At 47.4% G+C, this 23104-nt stretch overlaps 1 protein-coding gene across 3 annotated transcripts; it reads left to right on the forward strand.

The window, feature by feature from the left end:
- Nucleotides 1–48: 48 nt before the first annotated feature.
- TAF8 (TATA-box binding protein associated factor 8) lies at nucleotides 49–22153 on the forward strand. 3 transcript variants are annotated; one of them, XM_081795740.1, is made up of 10 exons: nucleotides 49–143; nucleotides 2007–2163; nucleotides 6418–6516; nucleotides 6861–6923; nucleotides 7917–8041; nucleotides 11583–11730; nucleotides 13138–13280; nucleotides 18993–19169; nucleotides 19644–19783; nucleotides 20089–22153. In XM_081795740.1, the coding sequence occupies exons 2-10, from the start codon at nucleotides 2151–2153 to the stop codon at nucleotides 20099–20101; spliced, it is 921 nt and encodes a 306-aa protein (XP_081651866.1). In that variant the 5' UTR covers nucleotides 49–143; nucleotides 2007–2150; the 3' UTR covers nucleotides 20102–22153. The 3 variants fall into 3 exon arrangements, with proteins under 3 accessions (XP_081651866.1, XP_060471494.1, XP_060471496.1); XM_060615511.3 differs by lacking the exon at nucleotides 49–143 and adding an exon at nucleotides 1098–1230; XM_060615513.3 differs by lacking the exons at nucleotides 49–143; nucleotides 18993–19169 and adding an exon at nucleotides 1099–1230.
- The last annotated feature ends 951 nt before the right edge of the window (nucleotides 22154–23104 follow it).

A 23104-nucleotide genomic window follows, 5' to 3' on the forward strand; every position in this document is an offset into this window, starting at 1 on the left:
GGGGGCGGGGGAGACAAAGGAGCTGGGTGCTGGGTTCAGCTAAAGTTTGGGCCCCGACTCCTCCCCGCGCTGCGCGCGGCCCGCCCTGCAGACCCCGACCCACGTGCCCTAGGTGAGGGGGCGGGGAACGCCCCCAGGCTCAGGTGAGCGGATGGGGCGAGTGTGGCGCAGGTTCCCAGATCTCTGTCTTCTAGGCGCGCGCCTTTCGTTCACGCGTGGCGCAGGAAATGAACAGCAACTTTATGTGCTGTTTCTTGACTTACTGTATGTCTGGCACCGGGCCAGACCCTTTGTGTGTATTAGTTCATTTTCTTTTCTATCAATCCCACCCCAGTTTCACAAGAGGGAACTGAGGCACAGTAAGGTTAGGTAATGTGCCCTGACTCACATCTGGTGAGTGTTAGGTTTCAAACCCAGCGTCTGCGCCCTCCCAGGTACTCGCTGACGGAGCAAAATGAGGCGCGGTGCGGTCCCCCGTCCCTACACGGAGAACCCCCACCCAGAAGTGGCTGATGAGCGAGTACAACACAGAAAACCACGAGCACCGCGTGGACGCACCGCTCTGGGGAAAGAGGCAGGCACCGGACAGATGCCCGCCGCCTGCGCCTCCCGGCTTGCCCCGCAAATACCTGCGGATTGAAGGGGAGAAGGCAGCGGGATGCAGAGAAAGACCCGGGCTATCTGATCAGAAGGCTCTAGTTCCAAGTGGGCCACTGGCGGGCTGCGGGGCCGTCAGCACAAAACAGGGTTTCCCCAAATTGAATCACCTGGAGAGCTTCACAATACCGATTTCCAGGCCCCTTCCCCAGGGAGTGAGTCAGTGGGACCGAATGGGATCCAGCTAGGTGTTGCTAACAATCAGCCAAGTTTGGAGCGTTCCAGGAATGTGCTCTTTATGAGAAACGATTTCACCAGAAACAGGTGTGAGACCGAGGACGCATCTTCTTGGCCAAATCCGAGGCTCACTGGGTAGGCAAGAACCCACCACTCGCAGAAGGTCACGTGAGCTGGGGGCCTCAGATACACACACCCCACCGGCCTAGGCTTAGGGAAGCCCAGAGGGGTGCACGCCGCCACGCCCCGCTCTCCCCGCCCTCCCCGCTCTCCGCGCGCTCCACGCCCTCCCCGCTCTGCGACTACAAGTCCCGTCCTGCCCTGCGCTCGCGCACATTACGCCAGAGCAAGATGGCCGACACGGCGGCCACTGCCGGGGCCGGTGGCTCCGGAACGGTAAGCGCGGGAGGCGCGGGGCCGAAGCCGAGAGAGTCTGGGCATTCTGTAATTCCCCCCTAGTGTGGGCAACAACCTCATAGCTAGAAATCCAGCCCCACTCTGAGCTCCAAGTGGAGGAGGGTCTTTCAGGCCGTACATGCCCCCCTCCTTGGGACTTGGCGGCGGCCTCCTGAGTTCGCCGACCTGTGTACTGATTGGCTCCCTTCCTGTTGGGGGTTGGGAACCCGGAACACCTCCTGATTGGCTCGAAGACGCCAGTTTCGCCTTCTTATTGGCCAGCCAAACTTGGGAGGGATTCCCGTTTCAAAATATTTAGCTTTTCTACTTTTCTGTGCTGTTGTCGCTTGCCTTCCACTCCTCAGCGTCGTCTGGTGCTGTTTTAATGTTTCTTGTTAGTGAAATGGTGTGGTGATGGGAGGAACAATAGAGCATTTTCTTCTAAGAGATAGACATGAATTCAATCCCATCATGCATTTTTTTTTCAGCTATATATTCTGATAATCTGCTAAAATAGTAAAAATGGATATTTTGTGTTATTGGAATTTTAAGTTTAGGGTAGCCCCTTGGTACTTGATTACTCAGCTGGCTGAGATTTGTAAGTCTAAACGCCAGAGGTTACCACCTTTCATTAAGCACTGATAAATAAATATTTAGCAAGAGAACTTTTGCTTACCATTGATGATATGTGAACTACTTCATTGCATCCTTGTCCTGTAGGTGAAATTTATTGATTGATTGATTGATTGATTGATTTTAATGGTACTGATTTGCAGAGATCAGGAAGTAAACAGTCCACTAATCCTGCTGATAACTACCATCTGGCCCGGAGGCGAACCCTTCAGGTGGTCGTGAGCTCCTTGTTGACAGAGGCAGGGTTTGAGAGTGCCGAGAAAGCATCTGTGGAAACATTGACAGAGATGTTGCAGAGCTGTAAGTACCAGGAAACAATCGGCCCTCTTCAAGTCAACCAGACATCTTGTTCTGTGTCCTGCAATGTGATGGTGTAAGAGAGGGTTTAGGAATAAGAAGAACACAGTAAAGTGACTTACAGGCTTTAGAATCAGATGGACATGGGTGTAAGTTGTTGCTCTGCCCCTTCATAGCCTGAGCAAGTCGCTAAACCTCCTAAACTTCAATGTCCTTATTTGTCAAATAGGATAATAATTTGTATCTCAAGGAGTTGTGAGTATAAATGAGATGCATATGTAAAACATATGATGTTAGGAATATTGTAAGCTCGTGATGATTTGTAGGTGCTGTTACTGCTGTCTGTTCGCTGTGCTCAAAGAAGTTATTGTTTTGTTGCAGAGCTATGATTAATTCCCATGAAATAGATGCTACACGCTGCATAATCAAATGCTATAGTATGTGATTCAAAGAGGGACGGTAAAGAAGTTTTATAGAATGGAAAAACACCTTTATTTTTTATTTATATTTGAGAGGGGGGGTAGGGGCAGAGAGAAAGAGGCAGCCTCCCAAGCAGGCTCCATGTTGTCAGTGGAGAGCCTGACGCAGGGCTCAATCCCACACACGTAGGACCATGACCTGAGCAGACATCAAGGGCCAGATGATTAACCAACTGAGCCACCCAGACACCTCTGGAAAAAAACACTTTTAGAAGGAAACATGTTGGGGCACCTGGGTCGCTCAGTCAGTTAAGCTTCTGACTTCGCCTGAGGTCATGATCTCACGGTTCATGGGTTTGAGCCTCGCGTTGGGCTCTGTTCTGTCAACTTGGAGCCTGGAGCCTGCTTCAGATTCTGTGTCTCCCTCTAACTCTGCCCCTCCCCTGCTTACATTCTGTCTCTCTCTCTCTCAAAAATAAGTAAAAACATTAAAATAAGTAAATAAATAAATAAAGGAAACATGTTGAGGTTTAGGAGCCTGGAATGGTCTCACATAGCCTTTTCTGCTTATGCCATGTATTTCCCTGCTTGGGTTTTATTTCGGGTGGGAGGGATGAGGTAGGATGGAATGAGAGATGAGGGTATTTAAGGTGTCTTTTGGGAGATCAACACTTACAAATGTGAGAGAAAAGTTTAGGCAGGGGGAGAAGTTAACCGCAATTCAGGCCAAATAAAGAATTGGTCACCTCACTGGGGAGCTCTGGAGCAATTGTCCCCCATCAGAGTAGGCCACATCAGGCTGAAAAGGCCCTGCCTTTGTACTCAGATCTTGATCAGGCACTCAGTGTGGGCTGCCCCAGGAAGGACGTGGTCTGGGGTGAGGTGGCTCTCTGCAGCTGATGTTTGGAACTTTTAAATACCAAATGTTTTGGTCTTATGACCTCATTAGACTCTTAAATATCGAGGACCTGAGGAGTTTTGTCTACATGGGCTTTATGTAGAGAGATTTTTGCCACATTAGAAAGTAAAATTGAGAAAATTTCGAACGTATACATATGCAGGCCCACATTCCATTATCCCTCAGACCCATGATATCATCATCATAGGCCATATAGCCTCTGGAAAACTACATGAGAAACGAGAGTAAAAAAGTCAAAGAATGTCTTCACTTTATTATAAACATAGTTTTGGCCTGTGGACTTTGGAAAGGATTTTAGGGCTGCCTGGGGATTCCCAGACCACATGTTGAGAACTTTTGTCCTAAAGGAATGGACTAATAGTTCCCAACAGAGAAGAATTCAGTTCTTTTTTTTTTTTGTTCTTTTTTTTTAATGTGTGTTTAATTTTGAGAGCGAGAGAGCGTGAGTGGGAGAGGGGCAAAGAGAGAGAGAGGAAGACACAGAATCCAAAGCAGGCTCCAGGCTCTGAGCCATCAGCACAGAGCCTGACACGGGGCTCAAACTCACGAACCACAAGATCATGACCTGAGCCAAAGTCGGACGCTCAACTGACTGAGCCACCCAGGCACCCTGAGAATTCAGTTCTTGAAAAGATCTTGGAATTCAGAGTTTAAAGGTCATCATGGTTGAGGTCGTTCTTTCTTTTTCTTTTTTTTTTTTTTATAATTTTTTTTAATTTTTTTTTTAACGTTTTATTTTTGAGACAGAGAAAGACAGAGCATGAACAGGGGAGGGGCAGAGAGAGAGGGAGACACAGAATCTGAAACAGGCTCCAGGCTCTGAGCTGTCAGCACAGAGCCCGACGCGGGGCTCGAACCCACGGACCGTGAGATCATGACCTGAGCCGAAGTCGGACGCTTAACCGACCAAGCCACCCAGGCGCCCCGAGGTTGTTCTTTCTAATACCACTGGGCAAGAGGCCTTTTTTTCCTCTCAGAAGAAATGGTTGCCACTGAGAGGGATGAAGCTGAAGTAGCTGTGTTGGAAAAATGTGAATATTGAAACTAAAAGGTCTGAAAAGAGCATAAAAGTCTGCCACTTCATTCCAAGGAATACCAAGGATAGATGGCTTATGCCGGGGTCTTGCTGAGACTTGGGCACCTCCATGTTGGCAAGAGCTCTGGACATGGAGGGAACTAGAGGGTATTATGCTAAGTGAAGTAAGTCAGTCAGAGAAAGATAAATATCATATGATTTCACCCATATGTGGAATTTAAGAAACACAACAGATGAATATAGAGGAAGGAAAGGAATAAGATAAAAGATAAAAAATAAGTTAAGAGACTCCAAACTGAGGGTTGCTGGAGGGGAGGTAAGTGGGGGGATGGGCTAAATGGGGAATGGGCATTAAGGAGGACACTTGGTGGGATGAGCACTGGGTGTCATAGGTAAGAGATGAATCACTGAGTTCTACTCCTGAAACCACTACTACTCTAGATGTTAACTAACTTGAATTTAAATTAAAAAAAATAAAGATAAAAGAGCTCTGGATACAAAGTTTTAGGATTCGTGTTAGTATCTGCATCAGGCAGAGTGAGATCTGTGGACCCATCCCTGGAAAAGGGCTTTTCTGTAGGTGAAGTGCAGCACAATTTCAAGAGCTTTGATGGAATTACCCACCCACCTCCAGAGCCCATTTATGGAGCCCAGCTTCATACCTCCCCTTTTCCCTGAAGGACTTTGGTGTAATTCTGTTTGTTTTTTTTTTATTTTAAGATTTGATTTTATTTAACTTTTAGTTCTTTTTTTTTTTTTTTTTTTTAGCGCTTCTTTATTTTTGAGAGGGAGAGAGAGACAGTGCAAGCAGGGGAGGGACAGAGAGGGAGACACAGAATCTGAAGCAGACTCCAGACTCCAGACTCCAAGCTGTCAGCACAGAGCCCAACACGGGGCTCAAACCGCGAGATCATGACCTGAGCCAAAGTGAGATGCCTAAACAGACTGAGCCACCCAGCTGCCCGTTAAGATTTTATTTTTAAATAATCTCTAATCCCAACGTGGGGCTTGAACTTAACCCTGAGATCAAGAGTCGCATACTCTACCAACTAAGCCAGCCAAATGTTCCACTAACTCTTTTTTTTTTTTTTAAGTTTATTTATTTTAGAGAGAGAGAGAGAGAGAGAGACAGAGCATGGATGGGGGAGAGGAAGAGAGAGAGGGAGACACAGAATCTGAAACTGACTCCAGGCTCCAAGCTGTCAGCGCAGAGCCGGGCACGGGGCTTGAACTCATGAACCTCGAGACATGACCTGAGGCAAAGTCAGAGGCGTAACCAACTGAGCCACCCAGGCACTCCCATAACCATTTTTAAATGAACAATTCAGTGGCATTAAATACATTCACAGCTGTAAATACATGTACAACTGTACAACTGTCAGTACTATCCATTTCTAGAACCTTTTCATCATCTAAACAGAACACTGTATCCATAGCTTTGACTCCACATTCCTCCCTCCCTTAAGCGCCTGGTAACCTCGAATCCGCTTTTCATCTCTGTGGATTTTCTTTTTTCTAGGGACCTCATATTAGTAGAGTCTTAAAATATTTGACTTTCTGTGTCTGACTTATTTCACTTCGCATAACAATTTCAAGGTTTGTCCATGTAGCATGTATCAGAATTTCATTCCTTTTGAAGGCTGAATAATATTCCATTGTATGCATGGACCCCATTTTGCTTAACCATTCATCAGCTGATGAGTAACGGGCTGTTTCCACCTTTTGGCCATTGCAAATACTGCAGTGAACATTGGTGCACAAGTATCTGTTTTCAGTTCACTTGGGTGTATACCCAGGAGTGGAACTGCTGGCTCTTATGATAATTTTGTACTTAATTTCTTGGGAACTGAAAGTAAGATTTTATGCCTTTGATCCTTTCCTAGACATTTCAGAAATTGGGAGGAGCGCCAAGTCCTACTGTGAGCACACAGCCCGGACCCAGCCCACACTGTCAGATATTGTGGTCACGCTGGTTGAGATGGGTGAGTACACCTCCAGTTTCCAATTCTTCAGTGCAACTGAGTTGGAGTTAGGAGAGAAAGAAGAGTCCCCAGGAGTCAGCCACGTCTGCCGAGTGTTCTTGAGTTCCCTCGTGAGTCTCCTGGTTTGCTCTTAGCTTGAGAGAGGGCTCCCTCAAAAGAGGGTTCCTCTGAACCCATTTCACAGATCCCCTTCTTCCCTGTTGGGGGATTCTGCTGGAGCTGCTTTCGAGTGGCTGCAAAGCTCTCAAGCTGGGACTTGAACCTTTTCCACTGCCGTATGACTTCCCCTTCCATGGTCAATAGCCAGTGGTCTGGGCAGTGATTTTATCTTTCCTGTGTCTTAGGTTTCAACGTGGACACTCTCCCTGCCTATGCAAAACGGTCTCAGAGGATGGTCATCACTGCCCGTAAGTGCCTGTGAACTGAGGTACTCAGCAAGTGCTCAATTAATAGTCGTGGAATGAATTCATTGAATAGGACGGGGATCGGTTGGTAGCTACTTGCTTGTTACAGGCTCGCTCCCTTCCATTATCTGGGGCTGCCTGCAATATGATCTCTATTTAGATTAACAGGATTAGGGTGCAAAATTCAGTCACCAGAAAAGTAAACCATCTTGGAGGTGTTGCTGAGGTTCTTGTGCTTTAGCTCCAGAAGAGGGCCGTTTGAAAAATGCAAAAGTTCTCATTCTTCCCTAAATCAAGAAAACGATGGCCTGTAGGCCTAATGTGGGCCACTGCCTGTTTATGTAAATAAAGTTTTATTGGAACACAGCCATGTTTACGTATCATCCATGGTGGCTTTCATGCTATCATGGCAGAGTTAAGCAGTCACAGACTATATGGCTTGCAAAGCTTAAAATATTTACTCTCTATTCCTCATGCAAAAAGTTTGAAGACCTCTGTCTTCACTAAACTGAGTGCCATAAACTGACTTGGGAGTAACTAGTTTGGGCTTGTAGGACCTTAGGGAGAATATACTAGATTTTTTTCAGCACTCTTTTCATGCTGGCACCCTTTTAGAAAGGGCCATTTTCAATCCCCTCTTGCTTCCATTAGCACACACTGACATACCCTGGCCCAGTGTCTGTCTTTGTTATCTGGGTTCTGTGAAAAGACTGTTCCTAGCCCACCCAACTTCCTTAGTTCCTCAGCGTGCTTCCTTATATAGTGCTTGTCACAGCCACCCACTCACCTGCCTATGAGGCATGATGGCAGATGGCTGTATGTGGGGGTGACCTTCTCAGGTCCTCAAGGCATGAAAGGACTTTTATAGATAGAAATACAAAGTGCCTGCTCTACAAGGAGAACATCGAGGTCCAGCGTTTACTTTGAGCAAAGGAGGGACGGGGTAGAGACTCGCGGCCTGGGGTGGAGGAGTAACCGCTTGTGACTCTGTTGCAGCTCCAGTGACCAATCAACCAGTGACCCCCAAGGCCCTCACTGCGGGGCAGAACCGACCCCACCCGCCGCACATCCCCAGCCATTTTCCCGAGTTCCCTGACCCTCACACCTACATCAAAACTCCGGTGAGTGATTTGGCCCCCCTATTGGCAGGGGCCAATGCGGATGCAAAAGTAGTCAGTTCCTCCTGACTGTCAGACTGGAGTCCAAAAGTTTGTTGGCAAAGGGTAGTTCAGAGCTCAGAATGTCCTTCCTCGTTGACAGACAATTTGGCAAAGGAGAATTATGTTCTCCAGCGTTCGAATGTGTTTTCATTTGCCACACTAGCAGTTTCACCTCCCCTTGGGAAGGTGTGGTGTGCTCAGGGGTCTTCACATACTTCTGTCCTCCCCTCTACACCATGCACTAATGCAAATGTGCCCATCATGCAGGCTGTTGGGGCAAGTTCTCCAGAACATCTCTCCACACCTCAGGAATAGACGGCCACCCACCATTGCAACACAGCCATTGTCCTTGACCGGAAGTCTCTATTAGTGTCCTAGGGCTCCCTGCTGTAACAAAGTGCCACAAACTAGGTGGCCTAGGACAACGGAAATACATTGTCTTATGGTTCGAGAGGCTAAAAGTTCAAAATCAAGGTGTCAGCAGGCTCGCCTTGTAGGAGAATCCTTCCTTGCCTCTGCCTACCTTTGGGTGGTTTGTGGGCAGTCTGTGGCGTTCCTTGACTTGTAGATACATCATTCCAACTGTCTTCACGTGGCATTCTCTTTGGATCTCTCCTCACATGGCCATTTTCTTATAAGGGCACCAGTTACCTTGGATTAGTACCACTATACTCCAGTATGACCTCACATTAACTGATTACATCTTGCAATGACCCTATTTCCAAATAAGATCATATTCTGAGGTACTGGGGTTAGAACTTCAACAAATCTCTTTTTTGGGGAGAATACCGTTCAACCTACAGCAGTCCCTCACTCTTTTATAGTATATCTCGGTCAGTAAAAATATTAAGTACATATTCCAGTATTTGCTTATTACACAAATATTATAATGTAACACTATACCAAAATAATATACATTAAAAGATTATCTCACCCATATTAAAGGTTCAGGAAATGTATTACCTCTTTTATAATGACAACCATGGGATTGCCTCTGCTTTTTATTTTTTGAAATCTTTAATACTTGGTGGACCAGTAAGTTGGAAGTCTGATTCTTTCTTTTTTTTTAATATTTATTTATTTTTGAGGGGAGGGGTGGGTGACAGAGGATCTGAAGCAGGATCTGCGCTGAGAGCAGTGAGCCCGATGTGCAGCTCGAGCTCATGAACCATAAGATCATGACCTGAGCCGAAGTCAGACACTCAGCCGACTGAGCCACCTAGGCCCCCCTGGAGGTCTGATTCTAAAATTAGTTTGTTTTGGTACTTTTATAGCTCTCATGGTTGAAAAGGGCACATTACAAAGATATGCAGCATCGTCAGCTGCCCTTAAGAAATCATAAAACTCCTCAGTGCATAGAGCCAGCAGAGGCTCCCTCTTCCCTGAGCCAAACTGCCAGGGACACTGTGGATGTCTTTGGAAGGCTGAGAGGCAGCCCCAGCCCCTTTCTGTCCCAGCTCAGTTTGCAAAAGGCACTGACATGTAATTCTTCTCTGTTGTAAACTTTCCACTTAGTTTGTTTCTGATGATTAAATCTAAGTCATTTGAAAAAAAAATCATAAAACTAATTTTTTTCATTCTCATCTACAAATTATTTCAAGAATCTCTTTTAAAGCTTCCTATTAAATGTCCAGCTTCTTGAATGTCAAACAGTCATCTTAAAAATAATTGTAAGATCTTGAGGCTCCTGTGGGGGGGTCTCAGTCGGTTAAGCATCTGACTCTTGATTTGGGCTCAGATCATGATCTCGTAGCTTGTGGGTTTGAGCCCCACATCGAGCTCTATGCTGACAGCGCGGAGCCTGCTTGGAATCCTCTCTCTCTCTCTCTCTCTCTCTCTCTCTCTCTCTCTCTCTCTCTCTCTCTCCCTCTCCCCCCAAATAAATAAACACTTAAATAATTGTGGGATCGTGCATTTTAATGTGGTTAACAAGTATGTTCACAATCCACTCAAATTTTTTTTTTACTTGTTTCTGTGTTTAAGTGTGGACGGGGAACTGCACATATAGGTGAATTAACTTGAATTAACATTGCACTTGAATTAACATTGACAACAGTGGGAATGATTCCAATACCTTTTTTTTTTTAAGTAAACTTTTACTGAAGTATCACAAACATACAGAAAAGCACAAATAATAAATATACAGTTTGGTGAAGTTTTACAAAGTGCACACACATGTTGAACTAGTACCCAGAGCTCAAAAAAAACAAATAAATAAAACCACCAAAAACACCATAGAGGCCAGCTGACTGGCTCAGTCAGTGGAGCAGGTGACCTTTTTTTTTTTTAAATGTTTATTCATTTTTGAGAGACAGAGAGACAGAGCACAAGTGGGGAGGGAGGAAGGGCAGAGAGAAAGGAAGACACAGAATCTGAAGCAGGTTCCAGGCTCCGAGCTGTCAGCACAGAGCCTGATGCAGGGCTCGAAATCACAAACCGTGAGATCATGACCTGAGCCGAAGTCGGACACTTAACTGACTGAACCACCCAGGCGCCCCTGGATTTTAGCACTATAAGTTCAAGCCCCATATTAGGTGCAGAGATTGCTTAAAAATAAAATCGTAAAAAATAAATAAATAAATAAATAAATAAATAAATAAATAAATAAATAAAATCGTAAAAAAAAAAGAAAACCATAAACTATCATTCCAAAAGGCTCCATTCCCCTTCAGTGTTTAGCCCTCAAAGGTAATCTGATTTTTATCACCATAAATTCTTTTGTCTGTTTTTGTGCTTTGTATAAACTATGTATGTGGCTTCTTTCACTCAACATTATGTTTGTGAGCTTCCCCTCCAAGTGCTGAGTGTAGTTGAAATGTATTCAACATATACATAATCTTTCGGTACTTGAGGTAATCCAGGTTGTAGCTTATACAAATGGCACTGCTGTCAACATTCTAGCATTCGGTTAAACCATGGGAAACTGCAATTTTTGTAAATCGGCAATGTCAGATACTTGCAATTTTATACATAACGGTTCAACCTATTGCACATCTTTTAGTGCACATATATTTGCATTCCATTGAATGTATACTCAGGAGGGAGTGGGAGGGCTGGGTCATCAGGGATACACGTGTTCAGCTTTAGGAGATACTGCCAGGTGATTCCAACACCTCTTTTATTTTATTTTTATTTTTTTAACGTTTATTCATTTTTGAGAGACAGAGACAGAACATGAGTCGGGAGGGGCAAAGAGAGAGGGGGACACAGAATCCTAAGCAGGCTCCAGGCTCTGAGCTGTCAGCACAGAGCCCGACGCAGGGCTCGAACTCACGAACCGCGAGATCATGACCTGAGCCGAAGTCAGCATATGTTTCTAATTTTTAAACTTCAAAATAAATTAGCGATAGTTTCATCATTTTCGTTCTGCCCCTCCACTGCCCCTGGTGAGGGGTCTCGGCTCTCATTGACATCATTGGGTCATTGTAAGGGTAGAAGGACACAGCAGCAGCAAGGATGGTCCATCGATACTAATCTAGTGTCTTTGCTGTTCTCTTTATAGACGTACCGCGAGCCCGTGTCAGACTACCAGGTCCTACGGGAGAAGGCTGCGTCCCAGAGACGAGACGTGGAGCGGGCACTCACCCGTTTTATGGCAAAGACAGGCGAGACCCAGAGTCTCTTCAAAGACGACGTCAGCACGTTTCCATGTGAGAGTCTCTCCCCTCTGTGGACCCTGTCTTGTCACTTGAAATAATCACACCATCTTCCTTTTCTCTTGGCATGGTAGGAAGAAATGAAGGCTCTGGCTTTGTCTTAGGTGCCCCTTGTTCTTTGCACTTCTGGTTCCTTCTCCCAGGTCTTCAGGGCCTGTCCCTAACTGATAAAAGCAAAATGTTACGGCCTCTGTTGGGATCAGCTGCTTGAGGTTGAGTTTAAGCTACCTCGAGGATGACTCTGAGCCCCAGGTATCAGAGAGACTCATACAGTAGAAGCAACAGCCCTTGTAGTAGAAGGGACATTGGCATCGGGAGTGGGGCACTTACAGAACCTCCCCCAGTCTTTGCCCTTCATGTCCCTGCAGTTCTCATCTCCACACGGTCACGACACCGTGTGCCCACGTTACTTCATCTCCACAGGCTTCGCTTTTCTCAGAGGTGAACAGAGAGATTGGTTTGGGCGACTGGTTCGGTTAAGTCCTATTGAGCCCTATTGAGTGCTCGCTGCCTGCCTGGCCCTCGAGTACTAGCCGCTAACAGTTCATAAGGGCCAGATGCTGCGCCAGTCATCTCTCTTATATTGTCTCATTAAATCCTCTCGTGAGCCAACCTATGAGTTCAGAACTGTTGTCCCCACCATCGTAGGAAGCCGAGGCCTATAGAGAAAAGAAATGAGGTCATCTGCCCCAAGTCACACAGCTGGTAGATAGAATTCAACCTAGCTCTTTTGGACCACAGGACCTCACGTCTGAGCCATAGCCAAAATAATCTTAGAGTGTCTTCTGCTAATCACATTCTGCCATAGAAGTACACATAGGTGGTTTCTTTTCTTTTTTTTCTTTTTTATTAAAAATTTCTTTTCATCAATGCTTTTTGGAAGAACTGGAATGCTCACTTACTGTTAGCTCAGTGGATATACTTACATGCAGAGAGTTCTCAAGTCCAGTATTTGGACTTGAGTCCTTTACGGTGAAGAGATCGATATCCCTGCCCAGATATGAGGCTTAGCGGGGCTAACTGACCTGGGGTATAAGATCACTAAGCTGGTGCTTTGCTCAGATGCAGCCCATTTCTGTCTGAGTCTGGTTCTACTTGGTAAAAGTGGGCTCCGAGGTCATATTGCCCGAGTTGAGATGTCGCTCTGCCACTCTCTGTGTGCTCGAGGAGGTCGCTTTTCCGTGCCTCAGGTTCCTCATCTGTGAAACGGGGCTGGCAATTGTACTCAATAGGGTGGAGGCGAGGATTAAAGATAACGTGTAGGACGTGGCATGGCCCACGCTGAGTGTTTGGAGCGCGTTAGCCGTTACTGTTACTCGATGCTGTTGGTGGGATTGTCAGGCTCTCGGCCCGCTGCGAGGGCGCCGTGACTGGAATTGTGCCCCTCTTCCGATTTCCCAGTGATCGCTGCCAGGCCTTTCACCATCCCCTACCTGACAGCCCTCCTTCCTTCGGAGCTGGAGATGCAACAGATGGAAGAGACGGATTCCTCGGAGCAGGATGAGCAGACAGACACCGAGAACCTCCCTCTGCACATCAGCACGGTGGGTCCTGCCTTCTACCCACTTCACGGTACCCCCAAAAGTCTCCCGTGCTGCCCTCAGCCTGTCACCCCGGAAGCCTGAGATCAGGCTCGTGATGATCTCTTGCTTGAGAGACAAGTCCATGTCCTGGGGATTCATTCATTCATTCATTCATTCATTCATTCATTCACCAAATATTGAACAAGTGTCTGCCAGCCAGGCACAGTTCCGGGTGCTGGGGAAGTAACAGGAGACAAAATAGACAGCATTTTCTGCCCTCATGTAGCTAAGGAAAAATTATAAATTAGGAGATAGGAAGTAGTACAGTACGAGGGAAGGTCACCTGAGAAGGTGACATCAGAGTGAAGACCTAAAGGGAACAAGGCTTGTACAGATCAGGGAGTAGAGTACTCCTTGTAGAAGGCACAGGATATGCAGAGGCCCTGAGGTGGGAGCTGTTGTGTTGAAGGATAGCAATGCCATCAGGGTAGCATGAACAAAGGGGAGCTCTGGGGGGTGGGGGGGGGGGGCCACGCCTTAAAGGCTGTCTTAAACACTAGGCTTTTGCTCAGTAAGGTGGGAGCCATTGGGAATGCTGTGCGGAGGAGGGTCGGCGTCTGGTGTAGGTTTGTTAACAGGGTCAGTCGGGTTGCTATGTTGAGAATAGACTGTGGACGGCAAGGGCAGAAGCAGAGAGACCAGTGAGGAGGCTCCGCAGTAAACGGAAAGATGGTAGTAGAAGTGAAGATAAGGAGACGTGGTCAGATAGATGATTTGGTCAGATTCTAGACTATGTTCAGGGCAGAGCCAAGCGATGGTTTGGGTGTGAGATGTGTGAGAAGGAGAGCCAAAGAGAAATGCAAGGTATTTTGCCTGAACAACAGGAAAGACGGAATTGCCTTCAGCCAAGATCGGAAAGACCTGGGTGGGACAGGGATGGGGAAAAGGCATGGGTTCTGGTTAAACAGGGGAGCTTTGAGATGCTTGTTAGACAGCCAGGCGGTGATGTCAGGTGGCAAGATGGATATAGGGATTGCCGTGTGGGGAGCTGTTAAGGCTAGAGAGATGGGAATTTGGGGTCATCAGCGTGTAGATCGTGTTTAAAACCATGAGAGCGCCTTGGGTGTGGGTGAGGTGGAAAAGGACAAGAAAAATTGGACTCTGTAAGTATAGACTGTGCCGTCCGTTACGGTAGCCACGCGTCTATTTACACTGAAATTCGGGGCGCCCGGCTGGATCAGTCTGTGGAGTGTGTGACTCTTGATCTCAGAGTTGTGAGTTCGAGCCCCATGTTGGGTATAGAGATTACTTAAAAATAAAATCTAAATAAATAAGTAAACAAAGAAACTTAATGTCAGTGATATAAAACTAAAAATTCAGTTTTTTAGTCACATTGGCCACTTTTCAAATAGTCTCCTGTGGCTAATGGCTAGCATACAGGGCAGTGCAGATGGGAACGTTTATGTCATTGCAGAAAGTTCCACTGGACAGCACTCATATAGACAAGCGTTTCAAGGAATTTTGCTGTAAAGGGAAGGAGAAGAATGGAGTGGTGGCCAAAGGGGAAACATTAAGGAGTCGAGAGAGGTATATTTATTTTTGTTTGTTTCTTTAAGATTAAAGAAACAACAGCATGTCAGTACGCTGACGGGAATGATCTGGTAGAGAGGAAAAGTGGATGCAGGAAAGAAGGAAACATTTTGGAGTGATGTCCTTTGGTAGGTGAGAGGGTAAGGGACCTAGGGGACGAGGCGCGGTGGCAGGGTTGGCCTGGTTACGGGCATTTCGTTTCCAGGGGAGGAGATGAGAGTGCGTGGGCACAGAGACCAAGGCAGGTGAGATGTGGTCCTCCAAGCTTGTGGGTGTTCTCATCTGGTTAGCCGTGTGCTGTGCTCTGCACATAAGAGGCTGAGACCCCACTCGTGTTCCTGCATGTTTGCGAGAAAGAGCCAAGTAGAGCCAAAGAAGGGCTAGGAGCTCAAATGCCTTTAAGGCCTGCGGGACCCTGTGGTCAGCCTACCATAGTCACATCCATCCTTTAAGACTGGCCCTGGCTTCGGAGCAAAGGATGCCTTGGCGGTTGTCGTTGGACCAGGCATTCCCCGTGCTCTCTAAGATTCTGTGAGGCCTGTGGCAGCCAGCAGCTCCAGAATGCAGGGGAAAGGTGCCTACGCTCTCTCTGTGATGTGCCGATGGGCCTCCTTGCTTGGACACACGTTTCTTTAATGTTGGATTATTCCTTTCAGAATTAGGGCTGGAAGCCCATGGCTTTACATAAAGCAGAGGAACTTGATATTCTACACTTCTGTCTTGGACTCAGTTAATTTGGTCTGAGATATGGTGATGGGGTCATGGACTCAAATGAGGTTCACCCTAGGAGAAGGAGGAATCTTCTAAGCAGACATCACCATCCTTTTGTAAGTACAAAGCAGTTAAAAGGGCCCGCAGATGTGTTATCTGACCCCCCCAGGTCATGACATAGACGAGGTCATGGCAGTGAGTGGACCGGGGCTGAAAGAATGCTGGGAGCTGCCCGTGGACTGCAGGGTGGCCGAGAGGTCAAGTCAGACAGCAAAGACTGGCCTGCCTTCAAATCCAGACCGCACTGCTTTCCAGAGACTGTGACTTTGGTTGCCTTACCTAACGTGAGTCTGTTTCCTCACAAGTTCAAGCAGGAATAGGAACACCTAACTCAGCAATGAACGTCAGGTGTCCAGCAGCTCAGCTCACGGCACTCGCTGCTTCCCTCACCACCTACCCCGCCCCCACTGTTTTAGGCTGTACAAACACTTGCTCTTCTGTTAAAAGTAAATACGTGAATAAGAAGACCCCAAGGAGAGGATTCTAGCAACAGTTTATACACAATTGATTGGACTTGTCAGTGTTACTTTGTTGAACTGGCGCCCATAATCCTATGTTTGAAAATTCACGATGTAGAAAAAAATGTTTGGTAAAAATTTCTTTATGCCATCCGTGTTCCCTGTTCATCCACCCTCTCTCCTACAAAGCTGCCAGTGTCACCAGCCTTGTGTATCCTTCTAGAGACATAGTCTCCTCATTGTTATCAACACAAATAGCAAACCATGAACGGTTTTCCCTTCCTGTTTGCCCTTATCGCTGTATCTCGGTGATCATTCCATCTGTGTACAGCAGGCTGTTTCTTTATGGCTTCACATATTCCATTGAATGGATGTAACCATCGAATTTAACCAGCTCCCTATACACATCTATGTTTTCCGTCAATAGCGTTTGCAGACATTGTTACAGTGCATTAAATAGCTAGTATTGTAAGTTATTCTTTTACGTGTCAAGGGTGGCACTTCCTTCAAAGACTGTTGCCAGGGAGTTGCTTCCTTTAACCTGGTTCTGGTTTTTCCCATCTGCTTGAACATAAAGGGACTGTTCATTTTAAATTAGTGTATAAGAGAATTTTCTTGTACGTTTGAACTAGCGGCCTTCTGCCGACGCCAGATACCAGCGTCTCAACTTTTGCTCTTTTACGAACAATGTGCCATTCATTTACTCAACAAGTATTTGCTTAGTGTGGGTGTGTGCCCGATACTGTTGTGGGTGCTTGGGGGACCTCAGCCAACAGAGCAAACAAAACATCTGCCTTTTGGAAGCCCGTGGGTCGGCAGTGGGGCGACAACAATAAACGTAATATATAAATAAATCATTTACTGTATATTAAAGATGAAGCTGCTATTGTTGGCGCAAGGGGACCAAGTAGGGAAAGATCCAGGGTGAAAGATGGAAGTTTCAGCTTTAAATAGCGTGATCAGGGTGGACATCACTGAGGACACATCTGACAGGAGACTTGAAGGAAGTGAGCAAGTGAGCCCTGTAAATATCTGGGGAAGAGTGTTCTGGAAAGGGAGCAGCCAGTGCAAAGGCCCTAAGGAACAACACAGAGGTGAGTGTGGCTGTGGCCGCGGCTGAGGGAGGCAGAGGGAGAGAGGCAGAGGTCAGACCAGGTAGGACCCCGCAGGCAGCTTTAAGAGCTGGTCTTTAATTGGGTGAGACGGGAGTGGTGGGAGGGTGTGCAACAGGCAAGGGACATGTCTGACTTCCCTAGGGATCGCTGACTATGGGGAGGTCAGTTAGGATGCTGCTGCAGTGGTCTTAGAGAAAGAGTGTGGGTCCAGCAGGGCAGCTGCAGTAGAGAGGGTGGTGGTAGTCAGCCTGTACTTTGAAGGTAAGGCCAACAAGTTATCCTAACAGATTGGATGTGCGGGGGGTCTGAGAAAAGCAAGGATGACTGGAGTTTTGGCTTGAACAACTAGAAGGATGGAGTCGCCATGGAGGACTGTGGGAGGACCGGGCATAGGGGAAAGGCCGGAGTTCAGTTTCTGGCACAGAAGTTTGAGGTGCGTCCTTGACACCGGGTGGAGATGTCGAGGGAGCAGGTGGCTACGCCAGCCTGGGGGTCAGGAGAGCAGCGAGGGCAGAGAGGCCCACGTGGCAGTTGCTGGCATGGACACGGCGTTGGAAGGCGAGAGGCACCTCGGTCACCCCCAGGACGTGTGGGGCTCACCAGAGCTCACGTGCTCTGGCCTCCACAGGCTCCTGAGGGACTCTTCCGCTCCTACCTTTTTTAAGCAAATCTCAGTTTGGTACTTTACTTTTATCTACTCCTGTCCCTCCCTATCTCAAGGCTGCCTGTCCCTGAAGGAGGCAAGAAAGTGGCATTTCCAGCTCTACTTGGGAGAAGAGAAGCTGTTGTCCCATGACTCGGGACCCACATCCTGGCCTTGTGAGACAAGTGAGCCGCATGGAGAGGGCCTAGTGGCCTCCAGCAGAGGTCCCCAGGGCTGGCTTTTCCACGCCCGTGACTCTCCCCTTCCATCCATATTATCTCAGGAAACACTTTAAGGCAGCGTTGAAGTGAACTTTCAGCAACTTTGAGGATAGAGCGGTTGCAGTAAAGAGAAGACAGTAGCGAAGTAAATCAAGCCGTTCAGAACTTCAGAAAGATTGGGAGCCAAACATCCCAGGCAGGTCTGGTCATGGTCAGACCTTGTGTCCAGCATGAGCTAGGTTGACCTTGGAGCACTCGCTTTCAAGAGAGCCTCCAGAAGGTCCACAGTGGCTCTAGGTCACCTTGTGGTCCCACCAGACCAGGTGTTGGAGAGGGAAAGCCCAGGGACCCTGATTGGAACTGGGTCTTCGGGGAGAACAGAATTGGCGGGACAGTGAGGGGTGAGCAGCCGAACCTAGAAGTGAGCCATTTTCTTCAGGCTCACTAAACCTGGACAGGAGTCCCTGTCCTAGGCCTCCTGCCCCTTGTGGGACAGCCTGCTGTTCCTTTTATCCAATCGCAGCGTCCTCTACCCTGCTGTCTCCTGACAACAGAATTTCCTGGTTGAGGTCAGGCCCTCTTTTTGCCTCCATTACCTGACAGGAACCTCAGCGGCAGAACCCTTGGCCTGTCACCAGGGGGCGCAGCCCCACCAACTTCTGGTCACTCACAGTCTCTCAGGCCTGAGTTCTAGGTCATGCCCTCGGTATGGTTGTGTGATTTTTCTCCCCCTTCCCCTACAGCCTGTGCTCATTTTAAAGAACTTGGAAAATAGAAGAGCGTATAAATAAGGAAAAAGAGAAGCAATCATCCATATTCCTAGAACCAGTTTCAAATGTTTCAACCTATTTTTTCTATGTCTACACACATTACAAATAAAATGTTTTAATTGGGATCACGTTGGATACATGTAAACCTATAAACTTTTCTCCCAGATCGCTTTCCTCAAAAAGCAAACAGCGAAAGACCTGACCCACAGGTCACTGATGGGGATTATCGTTGCTCTTCCCGTGTTGGTTCCTGCATATGCCCTGCTTTGCCTGGGCCGGAACCCTCAGGGCTCAAGAAGTTTCTGGCCTCTGCTGCAATATGATCATTGGTACCTGTTGCAGGTACCAGACATTTGAGAATATGGAGGAAATTGATCATGATTTTCATTCCGTTTGGTCCGGGCGATTCCCTATGCACATGATTTGTTCTGGCCCTGTGTCCTGCAAAGCATCAGGGGTCACTTATCTTTGTCTTTATCTCCCCACAGACTGGGTGTCCTCCTTGAGCATCTAACTGTTAGCCCCTGACTCCCTGCCAAGACTCTATTCTAACTCATGTCCCTGTCTTCTCGAGAGGCTCAGAGTTTTGTGTTCTGTGCTCCCCTGTGTCCAGGCGGTTGGTCTCGTCTTCCTCTGATAGCCGGCCCCTGCCTGGGTCTCATCTCATCTGGGGCAGGGATAGGTGCATTAGCAAGAAAGTGGTCCCTGGGCTTCTAATTGCTTGACGAAAGGGATGCTAATAGTAGTTCTTACGATGGGCATGATCTCTTTCCTTATGCCATTGGTATTTTGCTTTATTTCGGCTTTTGCTCAAAGGATGATTCTGGAGCCGAGAAGGAGAACACCTCTGTCCTGCAGCAGAACCCCTCCTTGTCGGGAAGCCGGAATGGGGAGGAGAACATCATCGATAACCCTTATCTGCGACCTGTGAAGAAACCCAAGATTCGCAGGAAGAAGTGAGTTGGAGGCTGGGGTGCAGAGAGGCTTGTCTGGCCAACCGAGGTGGCCTTCTCTCCTCCTTGGCAGGAAAGAGAGGCTCCCCAGCAGGTCTGAAACGTGGGGAAAGCTCCTCTGGCGAGAGGAAATCTTTTCCCTTTTCCTCACCTCACTCATCCCCCCTCCCCCAATGTACCTCTTATTGCAAAGAGGTTGAGCATCCTGCAGCTGGGGGACAAGCCTTCACAGCCCTGGAGCCGTCCCCCTTAGAAGACGCAGGTGGGTCCCCCACCGGGCAGGCTCCATGGATTCTTCTTCTTTCTAGGTCCCTCTCGTGAGCCGAGAAGGAAGCCTGCCTTGTACAGAGACGCGGACACCACTCTCTCGGGGCCGTTAAAGCCACTCAAGGAAGAAGAGAGGGTGGCCTCCTTGAGGTCAAGCCCAGGCAGCCGGACGTGACTGGGCATGATTTTAATAGCAAACTCAATATTAAGATTACCTACTTGCACTGGATATTTGGGTGGAGGAAGACGGAACGGTAATGATCAGCTTCTCCTAATCAACCTGGCCGTACTGTGGGGCGCAGGAACGGCCAGTGACTTCAGTTATTATCACAGGACTTGATTCCTTTGAAACCTGGAAGGCCAGGGAAGGTGGCAGGAGAGAAAGGGTTCTTTGCCTGCTGTGCTTACTGCCAGAAAGACCGCTTGCCTCGTTTGTAGTTCAGGATACCTGGACCCCTCTTACTCACAGATAACTTGTGGCACCAATTTATTGCCCCAGAACCTCAATCTTACTTCTCTCCTCACCTGGGCTCCAAGTGCCCTGCGAGCTGATGGAAGGTGACTTTGTCCTCCCTCAGCCTGTTGGAAACAGGAGGCCCGCTCATCACAGTCTTGATCTGGGGCTGGCAGGAGTCAGGAGGCATGTGCAGGCATGTTAAAGGCAGAGGAGAATAAGGGCAGCACTGACTCTCACCGGCACTTGAACGCTCCCATAAAGCTGGGCAGCACTCTCTCCTGAGTGATTTGTCACTTATTGTCCCTCTGGGGGATGCATGCTTGGGAACTACCAAGCCCTGCCCCATCTCGGGAAAAGAAGTTTTCTCTGACAAGAGCCTAAATCAGTGGCTATATTATACTGTGACTTGTAGAAGAATCACCGATTGTAAACAATAGGAAAGGGATTTGATGGCAGGGGTCGGGGGAGGGTGAGATCTTGAAGGATGGGCCTGGCCGGTCTGCTGGAAGGCTGGCGTGTTCAGAAGGCTGTGGCCCCACCTTATGGTAGAGGTGGGCTCAGAGGAGCCTGCAGGCCAAGCCAGGGTGTTCTTCCAAAAGCAGGTCTGAATCTGTCCAACCTCTTTTCCTCCTGGGGAGAGAAGACTTTATCCTTGATGTACCCTACAAACCAAAAAAAAAAAAAAAAAAAAAAATGTTAAGGAAGATGCTGGGCAAGCTGATACCCTTTGGCTGGTCTCCAAAGGAAGAGATTTAAAAATCAAGTCCAAAGAAGAAAAATGCCAGTGACACCTGGAAGTTAACACAGGATGACCAAGGCGTTCCCTGGGTTAGTGACCTAAGGTCCATATTGAACTTTCCTTATGCTCCTCTTCCAGAGTAATCTCTCCGTTTTCCATGCTCTTGGTGAATTTGAAAACTTGAACTTGACAGCAGCTACCATGTCCCTCTGGCCTCACTGTAGCCCCAGGCACTCCATCCCTTTGCCTGGAAGGAAAGAGCTGCTTGTTAGTGACTGAAGACGACAGACTAAGTAGACATTTGGGTTCCCCACCTCTGGACCAAGGAAGCGTTTTTCAGGTTTGTAATGGCCTGGAACTCTTCCAGTTGGCCGCAGTCAGACTGGGCCTATGCTGAGTCTATGGTTCGGCTCTTGGCGATTCTTGGGCTGTGGAGTTTAAGTACAGTCCCACGTATGAGCTGTGGCAGGTACAGGGCTGAAACCTTCCCGGCTTGCTGCCCTCACAGCGCCGCCATCCCAACTAGCATTTCTGCAGTTCCTGTTTTGCCATGACTGTCCAAAACCAACACCTGCCCAGTGCCTGCCCAGTGCCGTGATGCTGAGGGTGGATGGTGGGTTGGGGCCAGAGCTGCCATTTCTGCTGTAGAGATTTCGGAGTCCGTCATTCTGTTTCGGATGAGAGGTCCTGGGAGATGATTAGACAGCTGGAAACATTGACCCGACTATTATTGTGTAAAAACTGTGCATAATTCTCAATGTGTATTTATAAATTTCTATTTTTTATAACTTTGGGAGACTTCTTGGAGGGAAAAAGTAGTAAGCAGAGCCAGATTAAGAATGTGATTTATGAGCTCTAAAGGTCATAAATAAAAGGTCCTAATAAAAACTTTGCAAATGAAATAGAATGATATACTTTGAACTTAATCTGTATTCAGAAGTTCCAGCAATGAGTAAGACTGTAGACAGATAAGGTTTAGTCCTTCTGTTGAACTAAGTACCCCTGGGAACTATATAAAACTTCTATTTTGGAAATTTTCAAATACAGAATGAGGAAAGTATATATGCTTTCCCTGAATATCCTTCACCCAGCATCAACACTTACTGACATCTTTTCAGTTCTGTTTCATCGATCTCTCCCACTTGTTTTTCCTTTATTTTTTCTTCCTGGAGGTTTTTTTTTTAAAGCAAACCCAAGACCTATGTCATTTAGGTCATCATGAATCTCACTCTGATGGACCTTTTTACTATTTTTAAAATTAGAGATTCACAGGGTGTTGGCAAAAACAAAAATGTTCAGGGGCACCTGCATGGCTCAGTTGGTTAAGCATCCGACTTGGGCTCAGGTCATGATCTCCCAGTTTGTGAGTTTAAGCCCTGCATTGGGCTCTCTGCTGTCAGCTCAAAGCCCGCTTCAGATCCTCTGTCTCCCTCTCTCTCTGCCCCCCTCCCCTGTCTCTGTCTCAAAAACAAGCAAACAAATAAAAATGTTCAGGGAGGTTCCATGTACCCTTTGCCCAGTTCCCCCCAGCGGTAGCATCTTGTATAACAAGTGCAGAATCAAACCCAGGAGATTGGCATTGGTACAACCCACAGAGCTTATTCGGATTTCATCTTGTCCTGTGTGTGTGTGTGTGTGTGTGTGTGTGTGTGTGTGTGCGCGCGCGCGCAGTTCTGTGCAGTTTGGTTATGTGTGGATTCACGTTAACAATCACCGCAATCAAGATGCAGAACATTTCTGTCAATACCACTACTCTCCCATTTTGCTGCTTCTCCATAACCGCATCCACCTCTCCCCCATCCCAAGCCCCTGGTGGCTACTCTTCTGTTCATCTTTATAATTTTATATAAAGATTATTAAT

The sequence above is a fragment of the Panthera onca genome, chromosome B2 (assembly GCF_046562875.1).
Source record: "Panthera onca isolate mPanOnc1 chromosome B2, mPanOnc1 haplotype 2, whole genome shotgun sequence".
NCBI classification, from domain to species: domain Eukaryota; kingdom Metazoa; phylum Chordata; class Mammalia; order Carnivora; family Felidae; genus Panthera; species Panthera onca.